General features: G+C 46.3%; 1 protein-coding gene across 2 annotated transcripts in view; it reads right to left on the bottom strand.

Moving 5' to 3' along the window:
- AFMID (arylformamidase) overlaps window positions 1-13,186 on the bottom strand; it is a 156,677-nt gene that overhangs the window by 102,631 nt on the left and 40,860 nt on the right. The window contains exons 1-2 of one of the 2 annotated variants that reach the window (XM_063961301.1): window positions 10,226-10,430; window positions 7,657-7,786 (exon numbers count right to left, since the gene is read on the bottom strand). The exons of the other annotated variant lie outside the window; for it this stretch is intronic. Of the exons in view, the coding sequence (XP_063817371.1) occupies window positions 7,657-7,669 (13 nt within the window). The 5' untranslated portion in view covers window positions 7,670-7,786; window positions 10,226-10,430. Of the gene's footprint in view, window positions 1-7,656; window positions 7,787-10,225; window positions 10,431-13,186 lie in introns of those variants that run through there. 2 annotated transcript variants of the gene reach the window in all.

The following is a 13,186-nucleotide window of genomic DNA, read 5'->3' as shown; positions in this document are numbered from 1 at the left end:
AAGAGATGAATGGGAGTGAAGGGGGTGAAAGGGGGACAGTCATAACCACCATAGCATTACTTTCTGACTCTAACAGGGATTACAACCGTACAAATGTAGCCATTCTCGTCGTGGCTACATCATATCGCGATTGCGCCTTATTAGGCATGACCGCACCGCGTACGTCTGGATGTCTAAGAAGTGTGTGTGCCCCATACAAGAGGATGGGAGCGGCAAATGCTGCAGCTCGGCACAGCAAGGCATAGGTCCCAGCAAGCCCGCCTCAGCATGCCGGCACTTGGAGAACCACAAGTGCCAGCATGTCCGGACATTAAGGGGCCCTCTGGCACCTGTAGTCCACCTGTAAAGAAAATATTAAAATAAATACAAGACACAGTTTTAAAATACATTTTATTATTCAGGGTCTTCACCTGGGAGGCGGCGGCCTTTAAGCTCTTTTGCATAGCCGCCGCCTGCCCAGGGCTTCCGGCATCTTCACCTGCTGGGTGGCGGCCTTTAAGCTCTTTTGCATAGCCACCGCCCATCCAGGACTTCTACAGCATCTTCTATCTTCAGGAGCTCTTCACTGCTCCTCCTCCGCTGTCGGACTGACAGCTGCTGCCTCGCGCTGACTTATATAAGTCAGCCTGAGGGGGCGGGGTAATGACGCGGCGAGCCGTGATTGGCTCGTGTCGGCCATCTTTAATTTAAACAAATGACGCTGTGGCGCCATTTTTTAAATGGGTATCGCTCTACTGCCAAACTCTGCAGAATGGCACGCAGGGATCTTGGATCCATGCCTGCCACCACTGACACCCGCCACCACATCACGCCGCGTCTCGCCGCCCGCATCTCCGCCCCGTCCCGCCACATTCGCCTGCAGCCAGTGAGTGATGGCAGCAGATCCAGTGACAGATCCACTGGCCAATGACATCTGGCATCACTGACAGAGGCGTGCTTTCATGGGTTGAAAGCACGTCCCTGTATGAAAGCGGCACTTTAGTAGGTGTCGCTTTCCATTATATTTTCAATGGGCTTTTACTGCCCAAGGCTTGGCCCGCCCCCGCTCCTGCCCACCCCCATTCCCATTAAAAACTGGAGGCACCACTGTCAGTGCCTCCCAGACCCATTCTAGGAGTAAAAATGATTTGATTAATATAAAGGAGATACTTATGACACAGAATATGTGTCATAAGTATCTTTATATTTTTTTAATCATTAATGACAGGGGAGGCACTGCCTCCTACCTCCCCTGCCTCCCTGACTGCACGTCCCTGGTGCGCATAGCCGTGTTGAGGGTGCATGTTTACCTCAGATGTAGCCATGACCAGAGTGGCTACATCTGTATATAGTATTGGATAAAAACAAACGTAATGATTAAAGCACAATATAATTCTCTTACACCTCTGCACATTAATAAAAATGGATCAGCCTGCAATACTGGCATACTGGGATTTAGGCAGGCAGAGAGAGAGTAAAGAATTTAATTTGCAACATTACAGGCTCACCAAACAACTCCAAGGAGATGTCATAGGTGCGCTGCAAATTTCTCCAATGGCCCATTTGCAGGCGCTTGTGGTTGTTAAGTAACGGTGCTGTCCCAGTAGGTGTGAGATTTTGTTTTAATCCAATACTATGCTATCCCCAAGGTCATAAGTCATATATTATAATAGTCATGCTAAACGTCTGCCGACGATTGGAACTAAGCTGCCCTAATCTTTGTCCAGTCACTAACCTTCTGCCAGTGTGCTATGCCGTCCCAGGCCTCTGAAGGCATATGTGAGAGACAGCAACAGCACAGCGCTGATAGAGGCAGTTGCCATTATGACATCAGCATGAACTCACACACCCCACCAGACCGACCAAAACTGGTTATTTCTGATTTGAGGCCCCTGTTACTTGACTGACCTAAGGGAAGTTAGAGTCATTGTTAAACAATCAATGTATCACAATATTGGAATTTGACGGCAGATAAGAACCACTTGGCCCTTCTAGTCTACCCCCTTTTTTTTTCTAACCATATATTTATCTCAAACCTTATTTGATCCTTATGTCTTTGTAAGGATATCCTTATGGCTATCCCATGCAAGTTTAAATTGCTCTACTGTCTTAGCCTCTACCACCTCTGATGGGAGGCTATTCCACTTGTCCACTACCCTTTCTGTGAAGTAATTTTTCCTCAAATTTCCCTTGAACCTCCCCCCCCCCCCCAGTCTCAGTGCCCGTCCTCATGTACTATTGCTTCTCTCTCTCTCTCTCTCTCTCTCTCTCTCTCTCTCTCTCTATATATATATATATATATATATATATATATATATATAGAGAGAGAGAGAGAGAGTCGGACTGGGACATGATGGGCCCACCAGGGAATGCCGTTATCCGTTATAGGGGCCTATGTATGGGGGTGTGGACAGAAGAAGAGGCGGTGGGGCCCCAGGCAGCGGGGCCTACTGGGGGTTTGCCCTGTACCCCTGTGGGCCAGTCCAACCCTGAATTCCGGGAGAATCTAGGTATTGCTAATAGTCCTTCATCTACAGATCTTGGTAATCAAGTGAGGATGTAAGGAATCAGAAGCTGCTTCAGGTACCTTGGGCCCTGGTCATGTAGGGCTTTGAAAGGTAGTAAGCCAAACTTGAAAATGATTTGCCATCTTACAGACAGTCAGTGGAGGGAGTATGGGTGTTACGTGGCTGGAACGGGGCTGGATAGTTAATAGCCTGGCAGCTGTGTTTTGTACCAGCTGTAAGCGGTGCAATTGTTTTGCTGGGAGACCAAGGTAGAGAGCCAGGGGTTAAAGGGGGGGACGGGGTGGAACTGAGTTCTGTCACCTCTGATGATAGGTGGAACTAGTTCCACCTCCTCCACAGACCTGCACAGTTATTCCAACAGAAAAGCCTGCCCCACCACCCATGTCAATAGATGATGTAGGTAGCAATAGTGTCGCTGATAAGCTACTGCCACCTCCCCCTTCCTCAGCTCCTGGCAGCTCCATGGTCCTCCACCTGCGGCCCACCCCTCGAAGAGGAGCAAGCTCTTTGCATGCTAAAGATAAGGTAAGAGGAGGCTGGAGGGACACAGAGACACAAGGAAGCTGCTAGAGGGACACAGGGCATGGAGTTGCTGAAGTGACAGAGGCAGAGATTTGCATTGGGGCACTACTACTGTGGGCATTATGTGCATACAGGGCACTACTGTGTGCATTATGTGTATAAGTGGCACTTCTGTGGGCATTATGTCTATAAGCAGCACTTCTGTGGGCATTATGTGTATAAGCAGCACTTCTGTGGGCATTATGTGCAAGGGGCACTATTATTATGGGAATTGTATAAAAGTGGCACTACTGTAGGCACTGTGTATAAATGGCACTACTGTGTGGCATAACATGTATAAGGGGTACCACTGAGTGACATAATGTGAATAAGGGGCATTACTATGTGGTATAATATGAATCAGGGGCACTATGTGCGTTGTAATGTGAATAAGATTGTGCTACTGTGTGGTGACATCCCATCGCTGATCGGCGAAGCCCGTTGTAGCCGTCCACAATAGCCCATTGTAGCCGTCCGACACGCCAGCGCATTACGATGCATAGACATGCGCAGTTCAGATCTGATCGCCCGCTGTGCGAAAGCGCACAGCAGTGATCAGATCAGAATTAGGCCCTATATTAAGGCTACAGATACATGTTAGTTTTCTTTTGTGGTATAATTATTTGAAATAGCAGTTCTCTTAGAATGACCTTGGTAAAACACTTTTATAGAAAGAGAAGCTTCTGCTCTTTGAAACTAGACAATTTGTGTTCCTACAGAGCAGGGGTGGGGAACGTCCGGTCTGCGGGTCGTATAAGGCCCGCAAAGCCGATTGATCCAGCCTGGCCAGGCTCACCTTACCGAGGGAGATGTTGGGCGCCCACTGAGATTGTGTTACCAGCGGGCACAGGCTCCTTGCCCTCAGTGGCAGCCGAAAGCCGGAGCTCACTCCATAGCTCCAGCTTCCGGCTCTGACAGTGGGGGTCATTCCAAGTTGATTGCTCGCTAGCAGTTTTTAGCAGCCGTGCAAACGCTATGCCGCCGCCCACTGGGGAGTGTATTTTAGCTTAGCAGAAGTGCGAATGCATGTGCAGCCGAGCTCTGCAAAAAAAGTTTGTGCAGTTTCAGAGTAACTCTGAACTTACTCAGCGCTTGCGATCACATCAGCCTATTCGTGTCCGGATTTGATGTCATACACCCGCCCAGCGAACGCCCAGCCACACCTGTGTTTTTTCAGACACACCTACGTTTTTGCAAACACTCCCTGAAAACGGTCAGTTGTCACCCACTAACGCCCCCTTCCTGTCAATCTTCTTGCAGCCGTCAGTGCGACTGAAAACTTTGCTGCAACCTGTGCACAACCACAACAGGCTTTGTACCTGTACGACGAGCGTGCGCATTGCGGCCCATACGCATGCACAGAAATGCAGATTTTTTGCCTGATCGCTACGCTGCAAACAACGGCAGCTAGCGATCAACTCGGAATGACCCCCAGTGTGCAGCTGTGCGCTATGAGACGTTATGACGTCTTTCCCATAGTTCCGAGGAGCGGACTGCCAGGCGGTGTGCAGCGGTCCAGAAGTAGAAACGGGGCTGGTGAGTATTGTGTTTTGTTGTTGTTTTTTTAATGTGCGTGTGTAAGTGGCGCTACTAGAGGGGGCACATTTAATGGGGCATAACAAGTGACTGGGGGCATATCTAATGGGGGCATAACAAGTGACTGGGGGCATATCTAATGGGGCATAACAAGTGACTGGGGGCATATCTAATGGGGCATATCAAGCGACTGGGGGCTTATCTAATGGTTCATAACAAGTGACTGGGGGCATAACAAGTGACTGGGGGCATATCTAATGGGGCATAATAACTGACTGGGGGCATATCTAATGGGGCATAACAACTGATTAGGGGTGTATATTCTGGAGTATAACAACTGACTGGGGGCATATGTACTAGAGGCATGTCTACTGGGTCATAACAACTGACTGTGGGTATATCTACTGGGGGCATAACTTCTGGGGCATATCTACTGGGACCATAACTACTGACTGGGGGCATAATTCCTGGAGGCATAACTACTGGGGGCAGGCTAATTTTTAAGTTGATAATTTTTGTATGGCCCCCGAAGGATTTTATAAATATGCAAATGGTCCTTGGTAGAGAAAGAGTTTCCCACCCCTGCTATAGGGGCTGCTTCAGTAAGGCTTAGCACTGGTTTTGCCTATTATACTGACCATAAATAATTTGAATTGGACCTAGACCACCAACCCAGGACACCACTACAAGTGCTTAGAGACAACCACTGAGGGAATAGATGTTTGTATGAAGCTCATTTTGCAATAATCCTTCTGCTGCTTCGGGACTTTAGCGCTGATTTCTTTTTTGGTCCAGTCATGTGCCGCGGCTCTCAGGACTCTGCAGGTCAGTCATTGGTCAAGTCCTAGGAAGCAGGTCAGATTCGGTACCGCAGATCACATCCAGCACTGTTTCATCACTTTTTCTTTATTGATACTGGTTTTTAAGTGAAAATAGATTAAAACTATATGATATTATCTCCACTGTAGTTGTTTAGAATGTACTTAACATTTGTTTAGGTGGTCTCACAGCACTTGTATTTGTCTATTTTGCACAGAAACAAATTCTGTGTCATTGGAACCCTTACCACAGCCCAGAGTTATCACATACCTCCTGAGGTGTCAGTAATCCTTGTGGGCTTCATATAAATATTTTATGCAATTCACAATTTGTGCTTACTATCTTCGGAGTATTAGAGAATTAATATAACTTTATTTTTTTCTTATTTTTTGGTCAGATAATTATTATTTTTTGGAAATTATTTCAAAATCTAACTGGAACCTTTTTTGCTATTTTCCCCTTAGCTCACTTTAAATTTTTTATAAAGGAGAACATTTTCTGAAAGCAACTACAGCGCAAGACCATTTTCCTTACTATGTAAGCTGCAGAACTAGGTGTTCTGTTAGTTGCTTTTCTTTGTACCCTTGTATGCCTTACTGCCCAACATGGCTGTCTCGCCTGGTACTCTCTTGGGATAAACAATACATGCAGAGCCGGCCCTAACCAATATGATGCCCTAGGCAAGATTTTGGCTGGTGCCCCTAGCACCACTGCTAGTTCTGCCTCTGTCCCTGCACCATTTTCCCAGTACCATTACCCAGCACCCATAGCAGTCCTTATTTTGGTGTTCCTATACCCTATATTTTAAAAAGGAACAGTGCGCACATTCGGCGCACAGCCCAAAAAGGGACGTGTTTTTGCTGGCAAGCGGCATGGCCACACAATAGTACCCCCAATTCAAATTCTGCCACACAGTAGTGCAACTTTATTCACATTATATCATGCGATAGTGTCCCTTATTCATGTTACATCACACAGTAGTACCACTTTACCTAATATACGTTACTCTTCACAGTAGTGCCCCTTATTCATATTACACCACACCATCTTGCTCTTTATTCACATTACACCACAAAATAGTGCCCTTTCTATATGTAACACCACACAGTAGAGCACCTTATACACATAATGCCACACATTAGTAATGCCTTTATACACATAATACCACACAGTAATGCCCCTAACACATATGACACACATTATTAATGTTCTTATAAACATAATGCACCTTACACATTATGCCAACCTTTAGTAATGTCCCTTACACATATGCCAAACATCATTGCACAACCAACCCACCCGCACACAACACTCACACAGCCGCTAACACTGTGGCCTCTGCCTCTCCTTGGATACAGATGTGTCCTTATATATCTTGCCTCAATGCGCCATGCAGCAGGAGATGCCTAGCGTGAGTCAACTGGCAGCTCTGCTAATGTCGGGTGCCTTTTTTTAATGAAAATGCACCTTATTGGCATTGCTATGTGGCTAGGATGCACAAGCAGCTTCTGCTGATTAAAATGATATGCAGCATGCCCAGGGGCGGATCCAGGAAAAAATGGCAGGGGGGCACCTTGTGAAGGTGCGCGTGGCCTCACAACACGGGCATGACCTAGCAACAAGGGCCATGGCCTCAAACGGAATGTCATATTCGTAAGACGGGAAGAGGGTGACACTTTGGAGAGGCAGAGGGTAACAGGAGAGAGAGGGTGATGGGTTTATAGTGCCGCAGGGGAGAGGAAGAGGGTGAGGCAGTGGGTGAAGGAGACATAGTGGGAGACGGAGAGGCAGTGGGTGACAGAGAGAGGGTGACAGTGAGAGGCAGTATGGGTAACACCGGGGAAAGGGTGACGAGTAAAAAGTGGGTGATGCCAGGGGGAGGTGGCAGTGGGTAACAAGAAGAGGGGGACAGGGAGAGGCAGTGGTCTCTGTAGGAGTAGGAGGGAGTAGTGAGACATTTGTAGTGAGGTTTACAGAGACATGTGGGATGAGGGCAGGGACTTCTGCTCTGGGGCGAGGACAGGGACTTCTGCTCTGGGGCGAGGACAGGGACTTCTGCTCTGGGGCGAGGACAGGGTCTTCTGCTCTGGGGCGAGGACAGGGTCTTCTGCTCTGGGGTGAGGACAGGGTGTCCTACTGTGGGATGAGAACACAACATAGAACTGGGGAGATATAAAGGAAACGTATTCTGGGGAATAGTGTAGAATGCCTGAGAAAAGCCACAGGAACTTACATGTACGTGCCATCTCTGCGTGCAATGACGGGCTGGACTCAGAGCCAGATGAAGGCTTCGGGGGCCCGGGGCACTTGTAACAGAGGGTCCTAAAGTCTTCTCCACTAACTTAACCAATTTGCTTGCAAACCTTTGAGAGAAAATAAATATATATATATATATATATATATACATACATACATACATACAGGTACTAGAGGGCGCAGGGACCTTAAAGAATGATTGTCCCCTAAAAAGACTACTGTGAGGTGCTGCATCTTTAACAACTAGCGCGTGAGCAAGGTTCTGTTCTGTAGATATATATATATATATATATATATATATATCTCTCAAGATAAATTTATTCCATATCGAGGTTTCGGGGGTCAACTGTACCCCATCATCAAGAAGACCTTCCTGATGACGTGGTGCAGTTGACCCTGAAACGTTGATATGGAATAAATTTATCTTGGTATATACTGTTTAAATGCTGCTTTGCTGGGGTGTTTATTACGGTCTCCACTCACCGGGATTATATAACTAATTGTGCAAGGGGACGCAGCTGAATGCTACAACATATTGGAGTGCCAATCCCAATCCTATTGGTCACACCATCGAAACTCCATCTACTCTGGCTTTCTATGCCTGCGGCTAGCCACTATCACTGACATGTACTCATCACTATTAGTGATGAGCACCGGAAATTTTTCGGGTTTTGTGTTTTGGTTTTGGGTTCGGTTCCGCGGCCGTGTTTTGGGTTCGAACGCGTTTTGGCAAAACCTCACCGAATTTTTTTTGTCGGATTCGGGTGTGTTTTGGATTCGGGTGTTTTTTTCAAAAAACCCTAAAAAACAGCTTAAATCATAGAATTTGGGGGTCATTTTGATCCCAAAGTATTATTAACCTCAATAACCATAATTTCCACTCATTTTCAGTCTATTCTGAACACCTCACACCTCACAATATTATTTTTAGTCCTAAAATTTGCACCGAGGTCGCTGGATGACTAAGCTCAGCGACCCAAGTGGCCGACACAAACACCTGGCCCATCTAGGAGTGGCACTGCAGTGTCACGCAGGATGGCCCTTCAAAAAACTACTCCCCAAACAGCACATGACGCAAAGAAGAAAAAGAAGAGGCGCAATGAGGTAGCTGTGTGAGTAAGATAAGCGACCCTAGTGGCCGACACAAACACCTGGCCCATCTAGGAGTGGCACTGCAGTGTCACGCAGGATGGCCCTTCCAAAAAACACCCCCCAAACAGCACATGACGCAAAGAAAAAAAGAGGCGCAATGAGGTAGCTGTGTGACTAAGATAAGCGACCCTAGTGGCCGACACAAACACCTGGCCCATCTAGGAGTGGCACTGCAGTGTCACGCAGGATGGCCCTTCCAAAAAACACCCCCCAAACAGCACATGACGCAAAGAAAAAAAAAAAAGATGCGCAATGAGGTAGCTGTGTGACTAAGATAAGCGACCCTAGTGGCCGACACAAACACCTGGCCCATCTAGGAGTGGCACTGCAGTGTCACGCAGGATGGCCCTTCCAAAAAACACCCCCCAAACAGCACATGACGCAAAGAAAAAAAGAGGCGCAATGAGGTAGCTGTGTGACTAAGATAAGCGACCCTAGTGGCCGACACAAACACCTGGCCCATCTAGGAGTGGCACTGCAGTGTCACGCAGGATGGCCCTTCCAAAAAACACCCCCCAAACAGCACATGACGCAAAGAAAAAAAGAGGCGCAATGAGGTAGCTGTGTGACTAAGCTAAGCGACCCTAGTGGCCGACACAAACAAGGGAATAAAAATAGCAGCGCTAGTGGAAATATTATGAAGTAATTCTAATACGAAGGATTGAGTGAAAAAAACTCTTCAATTTAATAAAACATAAGTTTAGGCCTCAATAAAAGATTGGATACACGATCCAAACGTAACAATTTAAAACAATGAAGAATAATGAAATTAGCATATATGGGTCAGTAAATTGTAGCTGCCCGTCACATTAATATCCGTTCCTATTATTGAATCTGGAATAAATAGCAGAAGGAGACAGACTGATAATACAGTCACACCAGTACACATTACCCGAAGACCGCTAGAGGTGTAGTCCCTTAAGAGTGTCTCTGATATTTCTACTCAAAACCAGCCAGGTTTGGGATCCTCATTTAGTGCGTTGTCCTCTTCATGGAAATGGGGTAGATAGTGTTCCTGGTTGTTGGATATTTGTCCCTTTTTTTTCTGCAGATGGCAAAGTCCAGTTTGGTCCGGATATGTTACGGCAGCAACAAATGTCACGATTGGCGACCCAGGTAGCCTCCTCCTGACGCGTTTCGCTGCGAGCAGTGCAGCTTTATCAAAGGTGACTTATGTGGGCAAATGACAGGATATTTATACCTTAAGTAATTAGTAAACTCTGAACAGCTGTTTCACTCAATACTTCAATTTATCCATTTTTTCATAAAAACATTAAAATTAATTTTTCAATAAATTAAAATATGTTCCTAGGACAGACTCAGATAACTAAATTCTAATTTTAAAAAGGATTTAGATCCAAAAACAGATATGTTTATTATAATTGAACCCCTACCTATTGTAGTACTTCCGGGTCACGGGGGCATCTGTTTCAATAGTATATATCTATTTCATCCTCATATTCCCATAAATCTCATCTGCGGGAGTCTCTTTCCCCCATATAGACACAGCCTCACTTTCATCAGCCCCGCACCCATCAGCAAAGATTAAACTACGAGCCGGAGCAGAGCACTTCGCTTCCGTATTCTATAGCGGCACCTCATTTCCGCCCCGTGGAACGCATTTGCGTTCCACCGTTCCGTGTGGCGGAACACGTCGCTAAACCCCATCCGTCTAATAGATCATGTGTCACTCGTTTCTCTGGTGACTATGGGAATTGTAGTTTTATGTAGAGTGACAGGATGAGGATGGTGTATAACCCACAAGACGGGGTAATCATTCCTGTTGACATGGTAACCCGCAATCAACTCGTTCGGTTTCTTAGAACAATAATGTATAACCCATTGTTGAAACAATTTAGAGGAGATGTTTTTTTGTTACAAATATATTTTGTTTCAAGAGGAATTTTAATGATATTTATAAAGATAAGCCTATATCTCGCTCATTTCCTCAGCTTATATTGTTGAATCTACAGTTGTACTTCACCCATTCTTATTTATTTATCTTATTTTCCAATATGCAGAGATAATACAAAAAGGGGATAGAAACCTGGAATGAAAGGAATGTAAACTTGCACATTCTTTTTTCCAGAGACACATTTGTTAATACAAACACTATTATGGGATCTATATATTATAGGAGAATAAAATTATTTTGATCTACTGCTAATTTGAATATCTCATTCTTCATAATTTTTATCCTTCATCATTTTTATCCTTATTCTTATCTATGTTATTATTGTGTGTATAATTTATCATCATGTGTTATGCACACCAGTGCCAGCAGGAAAGTACTGGTGTCAGAACTGTTATGCACTCCAGTGTCTGCAGGAATGTACTGGTGTTTGAACTGTTATGCAAAACAGATGGACTCACAGACAAACTGGGGGATATGACATAACGTACACAGAAGGTGATAGGGTAACAAAATACACACAAAGTGAACAGAGAAGCCCAGAGGCTAAGGAACTGGGTATCTCCCTTGTATTAGAACTGCTAAGATGGAAAAAGCAAGATGTTGTGTTTTAATACGTAGAGTACCCGAAATGCTGTTGCTAAGGGCAACAGCAAAACCCAAAAGGGTTACCAACGGGTGTGGCAGTAAACTCCTTGGTCAGAGATGGAATGATAGACACAAGGAGAATCTCCACAATCCAAATTCTCACTTGCAGTGCACAGGTTTTAGCTTACTGCCACTAAACTGACCCCTGACACCTAGCACAGTGAGACAGGATTAGACAGGCAAGTCTTAGAATACAGCCGCAAACTTGCTAAGTTCACAGAGTAGTAACAGAACCCCAGCAAGCTAAACGACTGACTCCAGTCTTACTGCTAGGTCTGGATTGGCAGAGTGTAATACCAAATTCCCAGGCCTATTTGCAGTAAGCAACAAACAAATACAAAGCTACACAGTACTGGCTAACGTTCATGAACTGACTAACCAACAAAGATTCAGCAGCATCTGCTTACCCTGAAAAGAGGCCTTATAAAGCAGGTGCTGTCCACGCCCCACTCAGACCTCACAGACTGTGAGCACAAAAACCAGCACCGGATCCCCTGCCGTGCACAGAGCCTATAACCACTGCACAGCAAAAGACCCGAACCGGAGTATCAGCTGCGCTCAGGTTACTCCACTAGCACTTGTCTCCCGGTTGCCATGACGACGTGGCAGCACAGGGCAGGAGACCCTAACAGTACCCCCCCTCTGACGAGGGGTCAAAGAACCCCTACCACCGGGTTTATCGGGGAACTGCGAGAAGAAAGAGCGTATCAGTCTGGGGGCATGAAGATCACAACTGCGCACCCACGACCGCTCCTCCGGGCCATACCCCTTCCAGTGCACCAAAAATGACAGCCGACCCCGAACCACCTTGGAGTCAAGAATCCTTTCAACAACAAACTCCCTCTGGCCACGTATCAGAAGAGGGGAAGGTCTTCCACTGGTAGAAGGATTACTAATCGCCCGTTTTAAAAGGGAACAATTAAATGTTTTATTGATACCCAAAGAACGGGGCAGATCTAACTGAAATGCCACCGGATTGATAACCCTGGTGATCTTATAAGGGCCGATGAACCGGGGCCCTAACTTATGAGATGGCTGTCTCAACTTCAAATTCTTGGTAGACAACCAGACGAAGTCTCCTAATTTGAAGCTGCAGGCTCTTTTCCGCTTATCAAAAACCCTTTTGGTCACTAATGACACAGACACAAGGGCTTTCTTCACTTTCCGCCAAATACCTCTAAGGACCGAAACCACAGAGGAACCACCAGGCGTGGAGTCCACGGGGTCAAAAGAATTGGCCTTAGGATGATGCCCATACACACAAAGGAAGGGAGAGATCCCTGTAGCAGAGTGAGCCGCGTTGTTATAGGCAAACTCCGCCATGGACAGATGAGCAACCCAGTCAGTCTGACACTTGGAGACATAACACCTGAGGAACTGCTCCAAGGACTGGTTCACCCTTTCAGTCTGCCCATTAGACTGCGGATGGTAGCCTGACGACAAGCTGACAGAAATCTGGAGATCGGAACAAAATGCCCTCCAGAATTTGGCCACAAACTGGGATCCGCGGTCAGAGACCACATCAAGTGGCAACCCGTGGAGACGCACAACATGCAGCATAAATAATTCAGACAGGCGTCTGGCTGATGGCAGCCCAACCAGTGGAACGAAGTGCGCCATCTTCGAAAACCTGTCAACGACAACCCAGATGGCTGTCATCCCCGAGGATTTGGGCAAGTCCACCACAAAATCCATTGAAATGTGGGTCCATGGCTTAGATGGGATAGAGAGTGGATGTAATGGGCCAACAGGAACCCCTCTAGGAGTCTTATTTCGGGCACAGATGTCACATGCC

Source organism: Pseudophryne corroboree, chromosome 3 (assembly GCF_028390025.1).
Source record: "Pseudophryne corroboree isolate aPseCor3 chromosome 3, aPseCor3.hap2, whole genome shotgun sequence".
Classification (NCBI taxonomy): domain Eukaryota; kingdom Metazoa; phylum Chordata; class Amphibia; order Anura; family Myobatrachidae; genus Pseudophryne; species Pseudophryne corroboree.
Note: the sequence above shows the minus strand (reverse complement) of the source record. Positions and strands in the feature narration are given on the sequence as shown.